The 25433-nt window shown below is 37.9% G+C and overlaps 1 protein-coding gene across 11 annotated transcripts in view; it reads right to left on the bottom strand.

Moving 5' to 3' along the window:
- The window catches only part of MPP4 (membrane palmitoylated protein 4), a 29076-nt gene extending 3915 nt beyond the window's left edge, over positions 1–25161 (bottom strand). The window contains exons 1-21 of one of the 11 annotated variants that reach the window (XM_042783942.1): positions 24666–25161; positions 23952–24094; positions 21363–21501; positions 19840–19916; positions 16046–18403; positions 15033–15110; positions 14240–14320; positions 13550–13681; positions 12811–12892; positions 11579–11664; positions 10553–10624; positions 9900–10096; positions 8716–8780; positions 7905–7922; positions 6848–6886; positions 6114–6134; positions 4994–5008; positions 3474–3515; positions 2484–2654; positions 1575–1655; positions 510–603 (exon numbers count right to left, since the gene is read on the bottom strand). In XM_042783942.1, the coding sequence (XP_042639876.1) occupies positions 510–603; positions 1575–1655; positions 2484–2654; positions 3474–3515; positions 4994–5008; positions 6114–6134; positions 6848–6886; positions 7905–7922; positions 8716–8780; positions 9900–10096; positions 10553–10624; positions 11579–11664; positions 12811–12892; positions 13550–13681; positions 14240–14320; positions 15033–15110; positions 16046–16294 (1523 nt within the window). In that variant the 5' untranslated portion in view covers positions 16295–18403; positions 19840–19916; positions 21363–21501; positions 23952–24094; positions 24666–25161. Of the gene's footprint in view, positions 1–509; positions 604–1574; positions 1656–2483; positions 2655–3473; positions 3516–4993; positions 5009–6113; positions 6135–6847; positions 6887–7904; positions 7923–8715; positions 8781–9899; positions 10097–10552; positions 10625–11578; positions 11665–12810; positions 12893–13549; positions 13682–14239; positions 14321–15032; positions 15111–16045; positions 18404–19839; positions 19917–21362; positions 21502–22739; positions 22783–23951; positions 24095–24665 lie in introns of those variants that run through there. The other 10 variants (XM_042783949.1, XM_033010838.2, XM_042783951.1 and 7 more) reach the window with 10 other exon arrangements.
- Between the last annotated feature and the right edge of the window lie 272 nt (positions 25162–25433).

Here is a 25433-nt window from a genome sequence, read left to right as displayed (position 1 = left end):
AAGCACTTGGCACAGCTCAAGGAGTGTGGCTTCTGGTGCTGAGCTGGTCTATCTTAGAGGGATTATCGATGAATAGAAAGGAACAGACACTTTTGAAAGTTTAGGCCTTACAGTTTGGCTGCTCACGTGGAGATGTCATCACTGCAGAGATTCTGCAATGGAACTGTAGATTCAGAAGAAGTCTGAATCACTGCTCAGTTTTAGAAATCAGTCTGGTTTCCAGGACAGTTAAACTCCTAACTTACAAGCACATCAAACGAGCTCAAGACTGGAGGTGCCACTTTCTTTTAGAAAGATTCTGAGATTAATTGTAGAGGAGCTTATTTGAAACTGCAGAAACACAGTTTTTGGAACAACGGGCTCCAATAGTGTGACCCCAAATTTACACCAAACATACATGGTAAGTATGAGTGGAGGAGTCCAGACTTGGGACCTAACTATAAAACTGTCTTGTCTTGGATCATTTTACATTTTAAGTAACAGAACTGTAATTCATCTCTCCTACCTACCTGTGGCTGTACACCATGCTTTCAAAAGTTTCCTTTGATACGTAGTGATATTCACGACCATTCATTTCATAACTCTTCTGAACACGAGTGGTGTCTGAAATGAGATGTACACACACACAAAAAAAAAAAAATCAACTGCAAGTAAATTCTTGTAACTTTACAAGTGAAAAGGAGAACTTTCATGAAGGACTATACATCAGTGTTTTCGGAAGTAATAAAATGAGTTATTTCCATTTGTTCATCGAGAGCAAAAGCCTTGTCTGCTGGTTGCCCAGGGGAAGTCCTTGAAAGATAGCAAAGCACATCTGTATTTCTTGGAATGGAATGAGAATGGTTTAATCCAAGTATCTGTGACTCAAACCATTCAGGAACTGCTTTGGAACTGGTTGCACAACTGGTTTTACTCCTCTGAGGGAAAATTGATTAAAGTTCATTCGGAAACATCCCACAAACCTCCCCACACTTGCACCTAGCCCATCTCTGGGATCTTAGGCACAGAAGAATTCCTGAATTTTCAACCAGCTGCAGATTCATATATGTCCCATTTGGTTAACCAGATCACAAGAACCAAATAAGCACAGGTAGAAACAATTTCAGTTATTACATCAGAAATTAAACTGTGTAAGTCTCAACTGATACTAGAAGGCCAATAGGGAAAGCTGCAAAGCCTATTTAAGCACCAACTTCTGTTCCCTCCATTCTCATATCTGATCACTTAAACACCATGAACTTACAATATCCCTAAGAAACATTCTTATTTTTAAATCAAGGAAAAGCAAGCATCAAGATTAAACAAAATCATGCAGATAATCTACTGCTACATAAAACTTTAAGGGTTTCAGGAGCTGAAACTTGAAAATACTTTCGGCTGATTTGCCAAAATAAGGAGAAAGATAGTATTCTAAACTAACCCTTACAAAAGCGAATGATTCTGGCTTGCAGTAGGGCTGAAAAAACAGCCATACAGCAGCGTGTAGGAATACACAAAGGCAAAAGGGAGGTACTTGACATTTTCTAATCGCATTTGTAGGAGGTAGAAGGGGAAAGAAGAACAACATTACATACGAGGTATGGCACTTTGAAACTCTCGTGGGTTACTCGCAATAAGCCTTCGCCTTAGCTCATTCACACCAACTCCCGCAGGACCTGGGAAGTTGGAAAAGCAACTGATATTACTGACACAGGCACTTTTCGCATGCATACCCCCCATTTTCTAAACACACTGCATATGCATAAGTGAAATGCATTTCATTTATGCGTGACTGAAGCATCTTGACTGATTTAGCGTACAAATCACTTGCCAGCAATATAGTCATACCCAGGAGGCAACTCAGCAATACCATTTTCAAAGAAAAAATTATCATCGAAGACTTCCAGACTTAGAAAGGACAACAGATTTGCCTTCACCCAGTTTGCTTTATCAGGATCATGGAACACTGCAGAACAACAGCATCCTTTCAGTCACTATAATTAAAAACTACTTGAGAGCCTGCAGCCCACTTAAAATGTTTGCTGTTCTCATCTGGAGTTTAATTTTAAGCATTTTTACCATTGCCATATCCATGCATTTACCACTGGCAGCAGAAATGCATCCATGTAAAGATGTTTTCTAATATGTTACAAATGTTTTCTCATTGCTTTTGGTACCAGTCCCTGCTGAATATGAAACTGAACCGTTTCCCTAATAAAATCCATTATCAACCAGCATTCGTAACTGTATGGCTTCTAAGGACTTTTTTTCTTAAAACAGTCACTATCTCAAGCTAAGATGATACATACATTAAACTTTAAAACTAATAATGGGGTCAAATTACAGACAATCATTCTTGAAATGTAGCTTTGAGAGCTACCTGTACAGTCTGCAACCACTGCAATCAGTAGTGAGAAACCTCAGTGGATCAGACCATGATTGACTCTTTCTTCGTCTCTGTTACAGATTGTGAAATTTGCATAAGAAAGTAATTAACCCCTTACCCACTAGTATAATTAGTCTGTTCCGGTCTGCTGGGTGCCGCTGGTACCTAACTACCTCTTCATATGGAGCTGCAAGAGTGCTGTAACAGCTGCTGGGGCACCGGGTGTAACATGACTGCTGGTTGGTCCAGGATTTCCTGCGACACAGGCGCATACTTCTACGGAAACCAGCTGTAAGGGGCAAAGACATCAGTACTGGAAAATACACCCGAGATGCACACAACTAATTCTTTAGACTAGAGTGTCTTTAAGACACACAACATACTGGTTTTTTGAGCTTTTTGCAGGGTGAAAGTTAATGAATTCAGTTGCTACAGTTGGAATGTCAGGTTGTTAGGACCTCTGAGCATTAAAAGACAGCTAAAGAGGAGGGCAAATCTCACTGAAAGTCATCTGAAAATTAGCCCAGGATTGAAGACCCCCAAAACAAGCTGAAAGAGAAGTTTCTGGACACACAAAGCATCACTAGGGAACAGGTCAACTGTGTTTTGATAGGGTAGCTGGTTCACTCTCCTAAAACGAATCTGGAACATGTGCTTCAGCCTCCAGAATGAATCCAAATATTTTAAACGTCACTACAGTTTAATAACATGGACAGGTTTGTTCCTCCACCTTACCATCCAACTCTGAAAAAACTCACTTTCAGGTCTACCTTTCTAATGAAAGCCCTCACGATTATCACAATGGATGACATACAACATTATGCTCTAGCAAAATTAATTGTGAAGTAGAGGAAATCTTAACAACCAGTCAAGTTAAAATAGTGGTGGTCAAGTCTCAGTAGAAACCTAACAAGAAGAGAGATTTAAAATGGAGAGAACAAGCAGGAGGAAGGAAGCAACTTCTTTAAGTTTGGAAAACAGAGCAAATAGAATTCAATTCAGTAAACCTTTAGGTAAAATAAAGAACAGAGCATTTTATTAAACTTCAGACAAGCACTTAATCTAGATCAAGCCCCAAACTTCTTACTTATCTTTAGTCATTGCATACCAATAAAGACTCGTTGACCAAAGTCACCAAATTCTTCCTCTTCTAGAATACAAAGAACAAATACTCATGAACTAAAGAATAGGGAAAGCGCAAGAGCTAGATGGCTAACAATTATTGCTGATTCCAAATGAAAAACAGTGTTTCTGTAAACACATGGAAGTACCATGCCTAATCTAATAAAAAACCCCACAATACTCCATAAGATGAAATATTCAAATATTTCACAACTGTTGACCAGTTCAAAGGATTTCTGGGATTTCTGTAAGAGAAAAATTAAACTTAGAAAGTCTTGTTTTTTTCTAAATTAGTTTTGAAACTCAACATTTTATTTGTTTCATTCCTAATATAACTAGATGTCAGGCAATGTTTTGAAATAGTTGTAGTGAAGAAAACTCCAATTCAAGGTTTTCAGGTGAAACCTAGCTTAAAGAATTCTTTAGTGATAACATTACAATAACAAAAATCAGTAGCTCAAAATTAGAAATAAAAAAATTGTAACGCAGTTTCTGCCCAATAGTATGCTTAGAAAATGCAACATGCATCTCCTCACGTCTTTCAGGCAGACTGAAGACCTGACTTTATTATTTCTTTTTAATATCTTTGGATCAGGGATATCTGTGCTCCAACATCCCAGACTAATTTGTTTCCTCCAGTTCTTTTTGTCCGCATTCTCATGCCTTGTGAAAGCTTAACCATTCAGGTGAGCCTTCTAAATCTATATATGTATTTTTTTTTTTTAAATGAAGTCTCTCCTATAAGGCTTAAAAACATCAATTTACCAAGAGATCAATACTCTAAAAGTTTAGAAGTTATTTTATAAGGGTGATTTGAAAACAAATAACTAAGGGAAAAAAATGGTATCATCAGTGTTTAGGTTTCTCCTCAAAAAGGACTCCTATTTTTCCTCTGATCATGCATGTAGTTATTGAAGATGTGTATTCCCTTTATTTAGGCCTTATTAAAGCAAGAATAAGATGCAGAAGACATAGGCATATCTTTAAAGGCAGCAATTGTTCCAAGGAAGGAACATTATTTTCATTTGCAAAGCATGAAATGTATTGTCTTTTAGCACTAGATTCTTTGACTGATAGTTATCTGATAAGCATGCAAGTATCAAAACAAAGTTAGATGCATCTTAGTTCTTTCACATCTATATACTCTTCACTACTTTAAAATACAGTTTTATTTCTACATGCACTAATAGCTGCTTGTTTATGACTCTTGAACAAACTACTTGGCACAACTGCTCGTCCAGAACAAAGTTCAGCTTACTGTTTCACTGACATATGCCTGTATCATTTCTCTCTTCAGGTCTTTTGAGCCATCATTACAATCTTTTTGAGTATTTCTTCTTTATCTACTCTGCTTTACAGAATGGAGTGCAATGAGGAATCCTACAGGGAACAAGCAATTCAGCTACCAGCTATTGTAAGAGCAGTGGTAGTTCCTGGTAATGCAATAAACACAGATAAATTCTAATAGATTACTACTTACAGGACACAGGAAGGAAAAAGTGTTACCTTCTTTAAGCTCCTCTGCACATTCAGATAGAGACAGACATAAAAGAATTAGTTCTGAGAAAACAGTCTATACTAAGATTAAAAAAATCTCCAGCCAGCATTGTCCAATGCATTTAGACAATTTAGGAAACAGCTACTGCAGGCTTTAAATCTAAAACATGCCTGTTCAAGCATGAATTCTCAGTTCCCAAAGAATGACAGACTCAGCTACAGCATCTATGTCAGTATTGTACTTGGAAAATACATCACAAAGATGTTCAACTACTGGTTGAAGTACCATGTAGGATAGAAAATATTTGCACCTTTATTCCTTTGATTGTCTGAATACAGCAGAGAGCTGACTCAGCACTAAGTAGGGAATAGGATTTGCAAGATGAATACCCAAGTGCCGTTACCAGAAACATCCTAGCCTGGAAACAAGACTGCCCTGTAGACCTGCTGGTTCTATCTTAAAAGATTTGGGCATTGCTTGAGAGGTGGAAGAGAACGAACCACTGGTGAGAATATCCAACTAGCAAGTAGGAACCTTGTGGAGAAGAGCAAGTGTAATAGTGGAATGACATTTTCTCCACAAGATTACCAAATATCTCAAAGTTTAGCAGTAGTAGATTTATTTTAGTGGAACAATTATTTATTTTAGGAGACTTAAATTTTGCACGACTGAATATGCTGTAAATAGGTAGCTGTGCCCTAAAAAAAACAACCCCCAAACCAGTACCAGTTGACTGAATCCATAACAGCTCTCCTCTTTACAACTACTACAGGCACTGGGAATTCAGTCCTCCATTACCCTAAGGTAATCCAATTATCCCCTGACATCAGTGCAGCCCCTGCTGTCACAGCTTGCACAGGTATAACTGATTAGGATTTGATAAACAAATCTGAAGTTGATGCACAAGAACAAACACTCACACTTGTGGGATAACAGAACAAAAACCTTACTACTAAGGTAATCTGAGAGCAAGAGGAAGACTTAAGGCAACAGCATTTTACATAGTAGCTTTTCAAGCCAGTATGGCATTCTGGTTTTTGACACCTGCTTGTTTAAGACACTTGTCTCTGGACACCCTTCTCAGAACAACAACAGCAAGGAATTCAGAGTTAGGTCAGAGGAACTTACCGGACTCAAATGTCTCTTCATCTTGTTTTGTAATCCAGATAGCAAAGATATTAAAATAAATTCAAAGTTTAATTCTTTTCCTCCTATAGAATTTCAGAATCAGAAATCAATTTTCCAGCTCCTGTCAGTTTGTCTCACACATAACTTCCCCACGTCCCTCTACACTGAGGTGGCAAAATACAGCTTGCCATACTTGAATTAACTCCTGAATTACCTCAGAAGGAAGAATGAGCTGTGCTGCTTTAGGAAGCAAGTCAAGCTATCAGTCTTCACCTGTACTATTTACATGGAAAAAACCTATTCTTGCTCAGGGCCTAAAAACACATTCTCCTGAGATGAGTTTCTTGACAAACTTTGCGGCTTCTCCAAGACTACAAGAATTGTGTGCATTCTCCAAGACTACAGTCATCTGTGGCATTAATTCTACAATAGGCAAAAGCTATGGCAACATTACAACCACAGTCCCAAACCTGAATCAAAGACACTGCATCTCATTCGGGCAGATATTTTGGCGATGGTCCCTCTTTTTGGCACAACACTTCACTATAAGCACTGTATACCAGAGTTGCAAACAGTTCTTTTTAATACAGTAATATAGGATGAGGTTTCCAGGGTTTGACAAATCGAATTTTCTACCACTAGGAGAATGAGTGTTTTCATCTAGGAAACAAAACGAGGCTTTAACTAGCTACTACCTTGAAGCAAACAGAATCATCTGAAGTGAATTCAGTTACCTGTTTCCACACACTTCTCATCAATCTGCATGTCATCCTCTACAGATCAACACAAGGAAAAAAATTCATCTGAATCAAAAACACTGGGGAGGAAAAAAACCTTACAGATCTTACAAGATTGAACTCAGACGTCAGAAAGAAAACGTATGAAGCTCAGATCAGCTTTAGACATCTTTAAGGATTTTAACTATTAACTTCACCTCAGTGATGTTCCCCGTCTTTAGTGAGCAAAAGGCTGTTCTCAAACCATTGCTCTGAAGGGCTTGTGGCAAACATGTTTAACTTGAATTCTCCTTTTGAAATAATAAATGGCTTAACGTGGCTGTCGCTCTGTTTATTCTGTAGCTATCTATTTGTTAAATAGTACCATGACAGAAAATAATTTTCCACTCCCTTCTCTTCTCTAGCTTTTAAAAGTGTCTGTATTTCCAATATGCTTCACTCAGGGAAAGTGTTTTGTTTGGTTGATTTTCTTGTTTTTACAAACAAGAAAAGGAAAAGAAAAAGATTGATTCAGCTCCACCCCCACACCACATTAATTCACGTCTCTGAAATGCAATCTCTTGGGCTCGGGCAATCTCATGGGCTCACAATACTGCACTGTTTGTGCATTCTGTTCTTGTGTGCCCCTCCAGATAGACCGAGTAGAAGCTGTTTTCCAGTTACAGGGCAATTGCCAGGGAATATTCTGCCCATATCCATCCTTTAAAGAAATACTCTCTCAGAGCAGCTCAAGTCAGCTGCTGAAGATGAAAACAGTAGAAGAGAAAGAAGCGTAGTCTTTCCTCAAAGCAACCATCCAAACTGTCTGTTCCCTACCAGATAATGCATAGCTTAAGTTTGCACTTTAAGACCATGTAAACTGCTACTATTTCAAGTGAAAAAATGTTTTATTTCAATTATGCTAGGCACATACGACTCCAAGAACTTGGGTTTCTTTTGCACATATTTACCAAACTGCCTCATTTCTGACAACTTTATAAAAAAGCCTGTAAAACCAGGTGCTATATTGATTCCAGGTACAGGAATGCAATGTTGTCCAGATACTATCTCCTACCTTCTTCCACAGTGCTTACTGCCCACAGCATGTCCATTGAAGCAGTTAAAAGGCAATAAAATTATGGTGAAAGAGAGCCCCAGCTCTAACAAACAAAGTAATCGGTGCAAGAAGAATCCTAGACAATGAACCACACTCGATCTGGGAGTTACCACAAGAGAAAAAATATAATTTTATACTAATATAAAAGAACCATGTTTAGAAGAAAATGGGGAGACAGAAAATGGAAAAACATTCTTTGTCTGGGTATAATTGAATGTTTACAGAAAGTTATAGCTAGCAGTGGATGCTTCTTGATTGTCACCACAAATCAACTTTTGGGCAGCATAGCTTATCTTACACCTCAAGAAAAAAAGTCCTATCTTTCTCTCCATAGTTTTGATGACGAAGAAACATTCTAAATATGCTGCATGGCATCTTCCAGTGCAGAACTGTTATCTGTGTTCCTGGAGAGTCTAGGCTAATACAATTGTCACCTCAAGACTTATTCACACCCAGTTCTCCTAGAGAGAACTAGCTCTTCTGGAGACCTCCTGGATCTTACAGAGTTCAGACGGAGTTGAATTCACAGCTTCTCTCACAGTCAGATCCCATACACTGGAGACAACCACCTCCACCATTAGTACTCCAGGTACAACTATGATTAAGTATTTATTTGTCTGGGGACAGTTATCACACTTCTGAAGTTAAACTATGGCTCCAGAAACAATGTCTTTGAATTAAAACATTGTATGAGCTTCTATTTCAGTATCCCTGGAAAGAGACAAGACCATTCTTTCTTACTCTACCATTCAAATAACTTTTAACTCACACATTGATGATTTGAGACAGAAATGAGGCTGGAAAGGCTGAGACCACCAGAATTCTCGCTGCTTCCTACACAGAAATAGATTTATCACCGTTAAAAAACCAAAGCACTCCACAAGCACACTGCACTCCAGTCAGATTCACTGCTTACACATAAGATCAATCAGTACTGAGCTCACTGAAGACACCAGGAATGGAACCATTACCACTGGTTTAGCCCACTGCAAAGCCCTGAAACAAAGCTGACATGCTATCAGGACTATTTAAAGTCAATTTTCAAATCAGCAGCCCAGAAGTATTTATAGTATTTTAGGCTTATATATAAGGGCAGGAAGGTAAGCCATACCGTGGTACAGACTCCTGCAAGTAGAAGAGTGCACTACTGCTGGGGTAGTAGTACCACTGCCTCTGTTACTACACAGAGCTTCTTGCTTGCAGCCTCAATCACAATCTGGTTTGATTTCACCTTTCATTATACTGACCACAACTAGGTTTATATATAGTACAAATCAAAGCTTATCATCTACAATTGCATGGCCTTACATTTTCCTGAGGGTAACACAGACGGGACATGTGGTTAGGTTAGAGGATCAAACTGAAAACTGTGCTACAGCAGTTTAAGTACTCAGGTTCTGAAAGCATATAGTATAAAAATAGCGGGCTATTTATGCAGAAAATAATAGGCAAGGAACCCTTGGTTTTCCTTAAGCATGTGATTTTGGTGATTTTTGTCTTTTTTTTTTTTTTTAATACCACCCCACCCCCCTGGTTCTTGATACAGCTATGCCCTTATACTATACATTTAGTATCCCACTCTTCCTCCCACCTCCCTTTTTTTTTTTTTAATCATAGATGATATTCCTAAACAATCAGGGCCCTTAATTTCCACCCATCTTTTAGCTGCTACACTTCACTAGGTACCTTAGCCCCTAGCATAGAGACTAGGCAACTGCTGTGAACTTCTTAGACATCAATTTAAGATGACATAGGTGCTTTTAAAACCTCATTTTCACATAGGTACTCTTAAGGGAAGGAGAGCAAGAAGTCAGAGAACACAAAGAGGAAAGATGTTTGTCAGATATCACTCTGGACCATACTGCTGTATAACTGATGAAAATTTTATATATCTAAGTCTGAATAACTGGCTAGTTTTTGAACTGGAAGTCAGAAAAATTACAACTTCTTTACCTTTTAAGAAGATGATTTGAAGGTATAAGTCCAGCACAGGCACTGAGATCTGAAGCTTTCTTGGCCTGCCACCAGAGAGCATCATTCTGATCCACAATCTGGAGTATTTCACCCTTCTTAAAAGGCAAACCTGCATCAGCACACGGAATGGCAGGATCTTGCAAGGGCCAGTAATCTGCCATTGCTCGCACATAGAGCTGGTAAAGAAATACAGAAGAGTAAGTGGAAGCCATGTTCAGAACAGATACAAAATAAACTTTATCACAGGGCCAGATACTGCTGCTACTTAAGTCAATGCATGAAGTAGTCAAGTTTTAAAAACTAGATCAAGCCCCAAACCCTATCTGTTCATTAAAGAAAAAAAAAATTGTCTTGCACACTGTGAAAAGAATTGACCTTCAACAGATCCCTACACGGTTCTGTAGATTGCTGAAAATTACTTAATTACCTTTAACACAACTATATTTCAGCTTATTGTCTTTACTGCTTCAGCAAGAGCATGTTGATGTCAGCTGAGAGATAGCTACAAAGGCAAGTAGCACTTTAAGGATTGGAGTGAACTTCTAAGCAACATCATTTCTTTGTATCACACCATCAGACATTATTGGGGTAACTGTTTGCAGTAACAATCCAGAAAAAAGAATTTCTCTTACTGTTGTTTGGTTGCTGACAAGCCGATCAGAAACTGGAATTAATTTGAACATAATTGTCCCCTGAGACAGGGCCTAAATGATTAGAAAAGGATTAAAATATGACTGGTATTCAACACAAATAACCAAACATTGGCAGCACAGACTTAACACAGCATGGCTTTGGGGTTACTATAATGTCTATATTACACAGCGAATTTAGGCAGACAATGTGACAATACTGTATATTTTTCAAAAAGAAACTCAAGAATGAATCTTCAAAGTCTTGCTAAATATTTTTAATTCAATTAAATCTATAATTATAGATACACATAATTTAATCATTAATTCATACCAAACTTTTCCACTGAAATCTAATTAAAATTAGCAGTAAGGTCTGGTTACATAAGTGAAGTAAAGGGGGAAGAGGAAAAAAAAATTTAAGAATTAAGCATTCCAATAGAGTTTGTATTTCTTATACCTAGAAATATTGCAACCAGGGAAATAGCACACAAAGACTCGAGACTGATTATATGTAGCAGTACCTTGCTGACTGGCACTAATGCTTTGCAGTGAAAAACACCGAAAGATTGTGGGCAAACTGACAACCACGTACCAGGGACAGCTCAACAGATTTCTTCATGAGAACTCTGATAACCACTGCCCCTTATTGCAAGGCGAGGTATGTGGCTTATAAACTCACTGTCTCTGCTTTAGTGCATTTTGTAACACAGACTCATTAGAACAGCACCTTTCCACTACTTTCTTGAGGAGTATTAACTGAGTGGAGCTTCCAGAAAAGTTATGAATCAGTAAAGTCTGAATAAAATAGTATCGTTTTCCCCAGAATCTGCAGGTGGAATGGTCACAATTAAGTTAATTTCTGTCCAGAACAGGGGTTAGATGTAATTCTGGTTTCAAACATTCTGATTTCAGAGCAGGTGTGAACTTCATCCACAGTAAGGAAACAATCTGAATTTTCTGTGTGTATGTGTTTAAAAGAAACAGCATACAGTTACAGTAGAAAAAGATTCAAAAAACATTAAATACCAGAATATTAATAACTTGCTCAGGCTCAAGTCCCTCAACAGGAACTCCATTTACTTCCACCAGTTTGTCTCCAGCATACAGCAACCCTACAGTGAAAACAAGGAGGAAAGCAGCAGCAGTTTTAGCATAGTATGGATTAGCTTGGGTAGGCGAGGCAGGGAGACACAGATACACCACAGGTTTGGAAGTCAGCACTGAAAGTTTCCATACACCAGGTATGCAGGAGGGCATTTTGGATTTAGGCTATATTGCCCCTCAATGGGACTGCAGATTTCCAAGTGTCACAAGACACTTGCACGCTGCTGTTTTCTTATTTCCTCCCACCTCCCGCTTAAAACATATTTATAGTCTATTGATGATTTGCCTTAAAAGTAGCAGAAACATTTAAATATAGCTCAATTTCCCAAAGTAATTTCGGAACCTATTCTAGCTAAACCCACTATATTAATAGACCATGAGACTTGGAATCAGACCCTTAATTCCAGGTGCAGCGGGAGGCCCTGGGACTCCTCTCTGTCCTGTAGAAAGTCTTCACAGTATTGTTTACTTTTACATTTTCCTTCAGCTCAAAACATTAATCAAACTAGGAACGTAGCTGTTGTCTACAGTTTGGGTTTTCTTCTGTATACAAAGGCCAGAAAAAACTAAAAGGAACTATTTAATAATGACTGCAGTTCATTTTTACTTCTGATGTTTTACATTTTAGTTACATTTTCCAAGGAACATGGGACACATTCAGTTCTAGGATGACAAAATAGTAACATTTCCAAGGAAACCCCTTGGAAGGCTGCTCAGCTACTAAAACTAGCAAAGCATTTAGTAAACTAGTGCCAAAAGGTATTACTACATGTTCCTTAAAGGCCATTATCTTCTAGAATCACAGACTACTCATGTTTTCCAATTCTTCATCTGGGAATGAGCTGCTTGTATTCATACTACACTGCAATCTGGGATATTCCTAATCAAACTCATGACACATTTATCCAGGTATTGGTGCCAAGAGTACATAATGTAAACTGGATTTATACCTTAACTCAAACATAGCACATTAATATGAAAATTAATGAAACTAGAATCAAAGTCACTGCAACGTACGACTATTTACAGTGCTGTGCAACATATACTTCTTGCTGTATAATGGAATACTAATTGTAGAAGCGAAGCAATTATCTTACTTCAGTAATCTTATTTCAAGTTCAGTTGTTTGTATCACTGTTTCAAATTACACATACCACTTCTGTCTGCTAGCCCACCATGGATCACACGGGCAACTGTTATGTCACCTGTCATCTCATGGCGTTTAATGGTGGCACCCTGGCAAATAAAAACAAAGAAAAAACACACTGATCACTGAAGAACTGCAGTAAGTTGCCTTTCACATCACAAATCTCACCTTTGCAATGACAGAAAGGCATTGAAAGATACAGCCTTATTAACACTAAGCTGATCTAGCGACAATGCATCATTATTAGCGCTAAGTCCTTCAATGTCTTCAAATTCCATCATACCAAAATAACCTCACTGACTGTAGGAAATCTTTTCTATTACAGCTATCTTTTTGTAAAACATGTTAGTTACGCTATACAATGTTTTCCACTTATAGGCACAAATGATTTCTAAAGAACTTTTCAGAGTCTCTCCTCCCTTCCTTATTATTCTGGTCAAGGGAACAGCTCTCAATCCAATTTGCATTTTCATTATATGAGATAAAAACGTCTGCTGAACAGTCAAACCCTGAGCAGACAAGGCACTGAACAACCTGCTTTAGTTGTACCCACAGGTACAGATGCGGGGCTAGATGGTCTCTCCTAAGGCCCTTTCCAACTTCCACAATTCTTGTGATTCTGTAAAAACTGGACAAGAACACACACAATCTGTGGCATTTCTGGAAAGAAACCGATATGTATGTGATGCTTTATCAATGCTTGTGTAAATTAAAATAATTTGACTGACAACAGAAAGTTCTCTCACCAGAGGCTGGTTGTTTTTCACTAAGCAGACAATCCTCATTGCTTCCTCATTTTCAGGTATGTTGTCTGGCAGTGGTGGTAGGGTTGGTTCAAAATCTTTCTGGGCCACAGTATCATGAGCAGATAGCAGGGCCTGTTATTACAAACAAAACAAGCAAACAAAGTAACACATAAGCAAAGACCGTACAATTGAACAGCTTTAAACAGTGACTAGTCAGAAAACAGAAATTGGCAAACAAGTTCCTATGCAAATATAGAACACTTGCACACACTGACTTTTTCCTCTTTCCACCTGGAAATTTAAACTGTAAAATAAAGTTCTAAGAACAGTTCCCCTCTGCTTCTGGAACACTTAAAAAACCCAAAACACTTCTATTTGGAGCTCTAGAGTAAAGAAAGCAGGTTTTGCAATTACAAGGAAAATTTGGTTTCATGTCTGCAACCACCGCTCCAGATTTAACTTTGTAAGAAACATTTCTCTGAAACACAGCCCTTAGATAAAATAAAGCCCACTACAGGTACTTCACATACACAGCGCACATCCGATTTCACAGCTAGGTTAGTTCTTTATTAGGAAACTATGTGTCTTCTGGCTCCTTTGCCAATTTTTGTGAACAGATGGCTCTCTGTTTCCATTCCCACTGCAGACAGCTCTATGAGCAAGCTTTTTCTTTCCTTATGCAGGACTTGCCTTTAAATGTGGAGCATACAGTAGTCGTCTTAGCTCTTTGACTTCTCCAAACTGAGGGGCTTCACGCAGTAACTCTATCACCTGATAAATGTGAGAGAAAGCACAGAGACTGGTTCTGTGGGACAATTAACTTAGAAAGCTCTAAATTGAATTTAGAAGACTATGGTATGGCGAGAGTGTTAGGCCCTCCATGATATATGACTCAGAGTACATCTATGCAGTTTGCTCTAGAATTGGACAATATGACCACAGCTGCACAACACTTAAAACAGGCTTAATTTAGTTCAGGCACAGTGCCATGTGCTCTAAATTAGTTATTTCTCCTGTGCCTCTACTACTGATTTCATCACTAGCGTCAGTTTCTCCACTTAGTCATTAACTCTCCCACTGATTCAGAAATTTAAGAATCAATCAGCTATTACGATCAGAAAAAATTCAAAAAGCTTTTCAAAAACCTCATGTCAGACCACTTGATTGTGGCCATAACATTGAGCCACACAGTTATATGGGAAGAAAAATATATGGCTAGTGGTTAAAACAAATTATTTGTCTTCATTATGCCAGCCAGGGCTCACGCATTGTAGTGACCACCGCTGTATACATTTCTCATCCCCCCCATCTTAACACAGTAAGAGTTCTTGAGTAGTTTGATAAATATGTAAGGAGAGAATCTTTAAAGTTTATATGGTGTACTCAGACCTGAGACAGAAAACAAATACCAGAACACTTATCTGCAGCTAAATTGACTAATTTGGTGTAAGTAAAGCAATACACGATGTATACAGAGTCTTACCTCACGATTCAGTGCGTATGCCTGCAGTGTGACAGGAACTGGTCTTTTTCCAAGATAGTGTTGGAGGCATTCATAAATCTATTGCATGCCATGATAGACAAGACAATGCAATGATGATATCTGTTCACATGATTATATTCACGACACATACACAACACACAATGGACAATACTGTATTTCTAGGAATTTCTCAGTCCAACTAGAGCCAGAGCTCGCAATCTCAATCCTTAACATCTAATGCAACTGGATTTGAGTCTGTAATTCATTGTCTTTCCATATTATCATCCAGCTAGCCAGTCATACTGTAGTTTGGAATTTTCCAATAAGAAAAGCTGATTACACAAGACAGTAACCTGGTAGCATCAGTTCTCTGACTTGTAGCTTGCTTCCTCTAGTTGCAGACATGATCAACAAAGTAAATTTAACTTAAAACACAATAAATTGCTGCATTTAAAACGGCCGTATGGACATGCTTATCCACTGCAAGTTTTTCTTTAATATTTAAAGATTTTAAAAATCCTTGGTAGAAGAAAAGCAGAACTTGTACAGAATTTGTCTCAGATACAATTCTACTCAAGAAATATCAGCCAAAACTCTGTTCTATAACAGAAGTTAAAATCTTCAACTACACATCAGATCAGTGTGAGCAAAACCAAAAAAATGTAATTTCACAAGCATCCATGCCAAAGAAATGGGATGCATAACCATACAGAGATTTAAGAATAGACAGCTGAGCAGTGCTGTGTTCAGCCTATGTCTCCATCCCCCCGGCCTTAATACGGACATGTAAAGAAGAACAGGGTTAATGTCTACGACATTATAAAAGAGAATGCTTTTTTTTTCTTTAAAGCAAATGTTGTTTTGTTCACCTTGACTGCTGATGTTAGAAATGACATTAGGACTATTAGCACTTATTGTTAACAATCATTTATTGTCCTGATACAGCAAAATAAAGTAGCTATACCCTAGATATTGTTCTCTAGGAAATCTTTGCCTTCACAGATGAAAATTACCTTTAGAAGTGCTTGCAGCCAGCGAGATCCAAGCAGGTCATATAACATGCCAACACCATTGACATCTCTTTTACAAAGCAAACTCAGTTCTTGTAGCACTAGAGTCAGAACATGAGATATACCTGAGCCCAAGAAACAGAAAAGCGCAGGACACTTCAGTACAAACAGAAAACCAGCCAAAGCCAAACAGTGACCCAGGCCTTCGAAAAGCACCTTTCCTCTGTTTATACTTCCAAGAAACGCACTCATTTTCTGTCTGCTTTGCTTGTTCCGTGCTATCAACTCTGTTGCACAAGAGTTTTACTTTATTATGGTATTAACCAGCAGGGTTAGGTCAATACTAGCAATTTGCAACTGACCTGTGAGAAGAACACAGAGGGTATCTCACACATACCAATCTGGGTTCAAACTCAAACCTCCTACTGAGAAGAGGTAAACAAAAAATTGCCTTGCTCATTTTATAGGCTTTTCTTTCAGATGATCCACTGTTTGGGCCAGGGACCATCTGTTGTTCTCCACCTTGAGAAGTGCAGACATTGTGGAGACTATCACTAATGAAAATGCAAATTCCTGACAAATACATACCATTGTCACAGACACTCACAACATGTCCCAGAAAAGGGGAGGAACCATTCTTACTATTAAAAGCAGCACTTGCTCTGTTAGGAACAGTATTCTAGTACAGTGAAAACTGAAAAATCCAGTGTCTTTCTAAAAATCTCAAGAAGGCATAAACTCAGAGGTGACAAATAGGTAAGATGTTACACAAAGTCAGGCCTAGATACAAACTGGATTTTTGTGAGTGCATGGAATTTAAATTTTACCTCAGAAATGGCAACAGATCATTTCTGATATGTGACACACTTCCCAAGAAACATAACGTTTATAACAGCACTAATACAATACCATTCCAAATGCTAGGAGTTGGATTTAGTAAGCTATAAGAGTTCTCAAGGAGACCATAAGAGCTGGATGCCTGACTCCCGCTGCATGTCAAAGGATAGTAAGTTCTCAACTCTCGTGTATTTTGGTAAGCACAAGCTGTCTCTTTGCTTTTTAGTGCCAAAGTAAACACGCAATACGATTGTAACTACAGACTTTCCTTTATTCATTTACAACATTAAGATATGTTTCACTGAGTCATATTCTAATACAAGAAAAGTGTTGAAGTAAACCAAAGACACTAGGAGCTTCTAAAATTACATCAGCTAAAGTCAAAATAATAATTTCTTAAAGGTAAAGCTTATCCAATGGACCCATAGTAGCTGAGTACTCTCTACTGCAGACAGTATCATTAGCTGCTATCATTCAGTCACCACAGCCAGCCTAAACATGGGAGCCCTTCTTTATTTCTCTCCTGAGCACAATTTTTATAGCCATTGCTAGTTAATTGTTTCCTGTATCATCTCCAGACCTCAATGTTACCACTTATGTGAGATCTATCTTCAACTTTAGTTTCACTGAAGTATTTTCCTTATGCATGAATTTATACAGATACTTGCCTACTAAGTTTCTGCAGATTATACTTTTGTCTCAATCAGGCAGAATTATTGACTATCCAAACTGGGAAAGCTTGGAAATGTACCTCATTATCAAAAGAGTCATCTGTTTCTAGAAAGCAGACATCTAGGCACTTAACGATAACTCAGTGAACCCTGATTGTGATTCCCACAGGGAAATATCTCCCAAAACACAGTTTTCTTAAAAGGGTTCTCTTCTGTAGGAACTTCCTAGTGCCTAACAAAACATTACCTTTGGTGGAGACACCATTTAAGATCTTTTCCTCATTACTGGTTGCCTCTTTTTGAGATGACTTCTACTAATTACCTGTTAGAGTACTATCCCTACATCCAACTCGTCTCAAATAGACCACGATGTTCCATACAGAAGCACAAACCTTCAAACTACAGAGAATCATTTCCTTAAAAAAAAAATACAGAAAAACCAAAAACCCAAACCCAACCAAACTAACCAAACCCTGTTGCAGTTATTAGTCGTTCTTGATACAGCTGCAGAGACCCTTGACTTGATAAGCCAGAAAAAAATGCCAGGTATTCTCTTCTGATGCTCTCTAAATTAACTGCATTCCACCATTAAACATCAAGAATCATTCCGATTATTGTAGTAATACCTCTAGACATATTCCTCTCTCATGACTCAATGGAAGAAGAGTTAGAAACCAAGGAATAAAACTTTTTTGTTAGTTTTCTTTCTTTTTCAAAGAGATGCAAAAGTTATGAGTACCGTTATCTTGACTGCAGACTGTTGGCACCTCCATATTTTCCTTTATTCAAGGAGATTCCACCCACTTGAGTACTGCATTCAGGCCAAGTAGGTTTCACAAAGACAGACACTGAACTAGGGAAAAGAGTACACTCATATCACAACACTGTCAGGTATTTTTGATTAAGAAAGCAGAATTTAAAAGAAGGGGAGCAACCATTCATATTTGAAGTGTACAACAGGTTGCAAGCATAAATTAAACATGACCCCCACCTGTAAATTCAGTTACCCACCAGCATCCAAAATGCAGACCGACCAACACCAACTGTAATATGACATTTTACTTCCTTCATGGAATTGGCATTAGCTTGCTTTGTTAAGCCTTCTAAATTAACAAGCTATTTGGTACATCCTCTGTTGCCCAGCTTTTTAGATGCACTACCATGGAAAGTTATAATATCTTCCAGACTTTTAAAGCTTGTTTAACATCAGTATAGCTTGGAAAATAATCATATTCAAGAACATATGGCATTTAATTCTTGTTATTGACACTATATTAAAAGTTGAAAGACTCGGGAGTTTCTACTGAATTTTAATTGAGAAAAGACATGATTTTGCAAGAAAAGGATCCCTGTTTCTATCATAGTTGGAATTTAAAGTCTGTGAAGGATTTGTTCTTCAAAGATTTTGTTTTCTTTTGTTTTGTTTTTTTCCTCTATTTCACCACAGTGAATTAAAACACACACACACACACACAAGAAAAAAAAAAAAAAAAAAAAAAAAAAAACAAACAACCCAAATCCAAAGCCCCACACCTTACCTTACTGGTATCGTCATCTCAGGCAATTTATAATTGGTTGCTACTTTTAGATATGGAGTCAAAAGTTATTTGCTAATCTAAAAAAAGTGTCCTATACTATCTTCCCTTATAAAAAACAGCATATATTACCTTATTCTTTTCTTTAAATTTCAAAATATAAATTTTTAAGTAATTCAGGAAGCCAACACTTACCTAATTAATCTGTATCTGTGTTTCACTAAACTCTTTGCATATAAAAAAAATAAGCCTTCTAAAATTTTCTTCCAGATTCCTTCCTTCCCTTAAAATTCTGTGACAATGTATCATTAATGTATGATGTTCCCTTAGATGAAAAATGGAGGAGGCTCTCCAATCTACTGCTTACAGGAAACAATGCAGTACAGGACTGATGGCGAAAATTCTCAGCAGTCTTCTTCACAAACAAGTATGGAAATTCCCCAGGGAACACTGTATGGTGCACTTATACCCCAAAACATCAGTAACCTATATATGAAAGCTCTGAAGTAATTCTGAGTCTTTATTACATCCTAGTTGATCTCACTTGAAATCACATTTGATGCAAGTTTGAAAGTATTCTCAGGATTACCAGTACTGTAAGATTACTCTTTAAGTGTTAAATATTTAAACTGGTCACTCAAAAGAAGATTTGGAGTACAAGTTAAAAAAACTATAATGTCAGGTATCTGAGCACCTCAGCTAATAGTGAGCCACAGTGTGACACTGTACACTGTATGCACAGTGAATGCCTTACCAAATTCTGATAAACATATAGTAGTTTATGTCCTTGACTAGTAAAGCAAAAAGGCAGCCATTTTCCTCTAGATTGTTCTGTGGACAGAAAACATCAAAGGTACAAGCAGGAAAAGTATTATCTTGATCTGATTATAAAAAGCAGAAGGCACTGCTGTCACTTTTACTGCACTAAATATTTATTTTTAGAACATACTTCCTGTTAAATCATAAAACTGATTTCAAAAGGCAGTGGAAATTAATGAAGAAAAAAAATCAGAAGTTATGAAAGTGATTCAAACATAGTACTGAGCATTGGTAATTCATCCTAAATTACCTCTACAGGATACTCAGTGATCTTACTGAAATTCTAATCCAAAGACTGCTTTTAAAATGGTTTCTTCTTTCAAAGACTAACACACACATAGTTTTATCCTCTCCCAATAACAAATAATTGCAGCTCAAAACCCAGTTATTTCAATAGTGTGAGTTCTTTAAGAGTTTGCCTTCCCTTTGTTAAGCTTAGCTGATCTGCTTAACAACGGATTTAACAAAGCAGGCCATATACATCTAGTCATGAATATCTGTATCTTAATTACTGAAGACATTAGCAGTAGGACAGAAGTCTTTACTGTGGGATGGGATGGTATAGACATGGAAAGAAGGATCCCGATGTTGCAAAGGGCATTCAGGACAGTGGGGCTCCTGGTTTTCACTGAATAACAGCAAGATGAAAACACAGGTAACCCTCAGCTTGGCTGATCTCTGTTCCCCCTACCTTTTTGGGAAACTAAGAGTCTATAGCGCCAGATTCTGTTGCAGAAGCCTTTACAAAGAGATGGTACTCAATCTACAAGTTATGTCCTAAAAGGAAACTTCTTCTGACAGTTTATCCCATAAAGCTACATTGCAGAAGCCCCAGCTCATCTCATTATAACTAATGCTGAAGCTTCTCTAGCTTTTCTATGTTTTCTTCAGATTTTTCAAGAACTGAAGACAGACCCTGATGATGTCTGTTGGTTCCCACATACAATGGCTGTTTACTTTATACAGCCTACACAGACATCCAACAGCATACTCCCAATTCAAAATCCTCATTCCAATTTTGCGGTAAAGGTTGAAGACAAAAGAAAAGAGCACGTCCAAACATTCCAGGGGTACTATAAGTGAACCAACTCCTGATCTGTATGTTATATTTCACATACTGAAAGTCCATATCTAAAAATCTCATCACATATATCCCTCAAAAAAGCCCCCAAAACAACCCAACTTTTCCCACCTCAAAAAAGAATGTATGAATAAAATCCCTGTTATAATATAGCTGAGCTTTCTGGGACAACTACCCTAACCCTAGCTCCTAGCTGAACTGTTTGGCTAACTCACATCTAAAAATATAGTCTGGTTGTCAACTGCAAGCAACTTATTACCATGCATCTGTTACCAGCTGTACAATTTTTATAGCAGTTGGTTCACCCCAAGCATATACAGCTTTTTATCCATAAAGCTACTCTACCACACAGAAGGCTGTCAACAAATTGTACTCACGGTAACTTCCCATTCAAAGTCCAGTTCTGTCCAGAATAAAACTGCAGTTATTTCAAGTTTAGATCTGGATTTTCCCAATGTTTTGTCCTGTTTAGCTTTGAAGCATCAGTCTACACGCCCTTTTAAGTAGGGTGGGACCCTGCAAACACATATAGGGAAATAGGTGAAAGACATCAAAAAGCTTTTTGGTTTAGCTAATTAAAAGAAAGCTTAGAAGACCCCTTAACCTCAAAATAGACTTGCAAAATCTCTCTAATTTTTTTTGTAGAAGACTCCTCAGATGCGTATTAAAAACTGAATATTCTCTCTTGATAACTGTAGTGAAATTACGATAATCTTAAAACCTGCTTTCTTCTAGTGGTGTCTCCCAAACCAGCATGTCACCATATTGACAATTAGCATTGCCTATATTCTATTACAATACAGAGAGGTTTAAAGGAAAAGAGGGGAAAAAAACCCACCAACTACAACCATCTCCAACGTAGTTTTAGGAATACCTTAACCAAGGTCCTTTTTAGCCTTTGGGAGCTGGATCATATTTATTTCTTCTTAGCTAAGACAGATCTTGCACAGCACAGTGACTCAGAATGAAAAAGAACTCAACCAAAGCAAGCAAGTTACCCTGTTGCTGTCAACAAAATAATATTCTACAATCTTCTACTGAATTTTTATTTCATTTTTAAATGCACCACTGAGAATCAACCTGCAAACAGAGACAAAGAACAACACTTCTGGAAATGCTGAAAGACTTCCGATTCTGCTCAAATACTAACAATACTGTTATCCCTTTAAAATACTAGAGAGATGAATCCCAGAGAGTCTTGTAGCTTCTGGTATCATTACTGCTCCACAGAGAACAGATGTGGGATTAACATGAGTGTGTTTATAAGTTTTTGACACTGAAATCTGAGAAAAACTGGGAAAGCTACTGAATGGTGATTGATTGCCTTTTTGGGTGAAATCCTCAGGTAGAGCTATCAGAGAGCTGCTAGGGTTAATAATAAACACAAAGTTACTAACCCATCCATCCATTGTTGCCTTTTTAAACTACAGAGTTTATGCTCACACTGATAGAAGCAGCATTTAAACATCAAAATCTGTCAAGTTCTTAACACTGCTCACCTCATTCACAAAGTAGCAGCTGTTTCATATTTTCACACAACAAAAGGAAAGCAGCTTCCAACTGTGAAGCCTGGTTTCAGCAGCTGTCAGCAGCAATCGATGATGAAAACGTCACTACCAGAAGACAGCAAGAATAATATCTAATTTTTGTGCAGTTCTTGAGAAAAAGACCTACTAAATTGCTTGCTTAAGGGGAAAGCTCAGAGTTCAAACATACTTGTAAGCACTACTGTGCCTTCATTTCCTACGACTTACATCTATGCAGACTGTAAGGCCACAGCTCCAAGTCTCCTCATCCCAGGGATCTAAATTAGATGGAAGTTCTTACTAAAAGGCTTACCTGACTGATCTCCCAGCCAGTGGAAGGTCTTTCCTATTTGCATGCATTGCACGCAATTACAGATGCTCATTAGAAGAAGAAACTTCTCTTTGCCTGTTATTAGAGACAGAACTGGAGATCCATGCTGGGTGTGCCAGAACTTAGAGTCAAAGGGAGCCTGTCACCTCCTGCCTACAAACAGCATCTATCCCAAATCTGGGCTACAGGGCTCACTTCCTTTAGCATCAGAATATGAAATTCCTTGACCCTATCTGTCAGACAGACAGTCTGCAGACTATTGATACGCGTCTAGAGTTGCAAGGGAAGCCAAGCCCTGCTTTTAATACAGTTTTCAGAATTGTCTTTGAATAGGCAATTTTGGATGCTCTCAGGCCTCTAAAGGGGACACCACCAGAGCACCTGATAATCAGAACATCAACCCCCCAGCTCTTATAAGCTTTTTGGTCAATGTGCTTGACAAAGTTATTGAGCACTTTTAACATGGAAAACTACTCATATCTTTAAATTTGTCAAAATTAATGATTTGGCATATTGAACACTGCAAGTTAGCTTGAGAGCAGGTAACACTGAGAAAACTTTTTTTGCAAATAAGCCACTATAAATCAGCAAAACGAGCAGGCAAAAAGTGGTAATAAGAGACATTCAGCATCTCAAGTGACATGCCCTATTCAGGACTTTTTTTGTTCTGCATTGAACAAACCTCATTAAGCTATTCTCATCACTGAAGTCTGTCAGCTTCTCTTTCTAGTCAGTGTAAAAAAATATCTTGCTTTTGTAGACTTTGAGACTTGAAAGCATTTTAACTAAAAAAGCAACCCTAAATATTGGTGGAATAAACCAACACATTTTAAGCAAACGTAGAGACCTATCCTTTGAAACCATATATCCCTATCTTTACTTGAGAACCACTTCTTGCAAGTCTGAGGTGGTACAGGTTCAAAAAAGACAAAATAACATTCACAGTCATGTAAGGCATTCGGTGAGATTTACATAATCGCACCTGCATACGTAAAGTTGCTGATGGAACATTTTATGCTATTACTCTTTGTGATCAGATATATTCTGTGATGATTCATTCTGCCTCCCTCTAAAGCAAAAGCTTACAGCTCCAGTGGTGGTGTGAGTACCTTGTTTAGATGGGGTAAAAGCCACCAAAGCATCGCCTCCTAGAAGAGCAGCGCATTCAGAGAATGCTCGGGTGCAGTGTGCTGTAGTCATGTGAGGCAGCCAGCTTTACTTCCAGCTGTTTAGTGCCCACAGCTTGGGCTTACTAAAAAAAAAACACAAAAACAAAAACAAAAAACAAACAAACAAACAAAAAAAACAAACAAAAAAAAACCAAAACAAAAAAACAAACCAAAAAAACCACACACACAAAAAAAAAACCACCAAAAACCAAACAACTACCTCACAACACCACCTTGATACTAAATCAACTTAGAAGTACATGGCTAGGTAGTTCAAGGAAAGGATTTGTTTTACAGTCCTGTATCAGTCACATATCTTTCCTCTACATTACCTCTCAACATCCCAGAACAGGTACTGCCCTAAACTGCTTCTAAAAACAAGTGCAGTTAAGAAGTGAACCTACTTTTGGCAAAATACATCAGCACCTGACAATCAAGTCAGAATACTTTGTGAAGATTAAGAGTGAGGAAAAAAATTATCTTTTGAGCTCCTACTTCCCATTCATACGTACCTTGAATATTCAGCTAATGGGAATTAAACATATCACAGGTTTAATTAGCTTTGCTGTAGCTATAAGAAAACAATTTCACAGATGCATGGGGGAGATGCATCTGTGCAGTACAATGGTTTCAGTACAGTCAGTATTTTCTTACCTGCAAACACCACAGAATACACCATGTTCAGCCCATGCAGAATTTCCGGAGGGAAAGAGTATTTGCGGGATGTTAGTAGGGCGAGTAACCTCACTGCCCTAGCTAATCTATGGACATCCTCTCCTTTCTAATCCGCAGAAACCTAACCTTAGAACTAGTCATTACCAGGGAGAAGAGAACAAATCCCCTTAACCCTTTTCTTGCATAAAAATCCTACTCTGTCTCTCACTTAAGTAGTTTCTTATTCTCAGCAACTTTCTCAGTCAATAGGACACTCTCTCTTAGGTTCTGTCTTCAGCAATCGTGCCTGCAATTACAATGAGAATCTGTACTACTGTAGCATTTATCTTCTGTTGCTGGTTACAGGATTTCTGCTGCAGCGTAAGAAATATCCAGCTTTCAATTTCAGAAAACAAAGAAAAAAAAAAGATGGGAAATAAAAGTAATTACCATTAAACAACACAGCTGGAGAAATCCTACAGGTTAACTCATTTCTTTGTTAGCTACAAAAGTGCACAAATCAAAGCTGGTCTGTACTGATTTCCTAATGCATCACAGCCCACACAGGCTGTAAAGTGGAATGTGTGTCAGAAGCACATTTAATCCTAGGATTCTCTTCAGCTGGTAACTGAGCTATATATCAGAAGGACCAAAAATAATCCAGCCCAGGCTGTCTGCTTCCATTAACCAGGGAGCTAAATTCATGTGTGATACCACTACTTTTTATAAGAGGTTGTGTGTGTGTATATATATCTATGTATTACATAG

The sequence above is a fragment of the Tyto alba genome, unplaced genomic scaffold (assembly GCF_018691265.1).
Source record: "Tyto alba isolate M040663 unplaced genomic scaffold, T.alba_DEE_v4.0 Super-Scaffold_7, whole genome shotgun sequence".
In the NCBI taxonomy this organism is placed as follows: Eukaryota; Metazoa; Chordata; class Aves; order Strigiformes; family Tytonidae; genus Tyto; species Tyto alba.
This window is presented reverse-complemented; position numbering and strand designations above follow the sequence as displayed.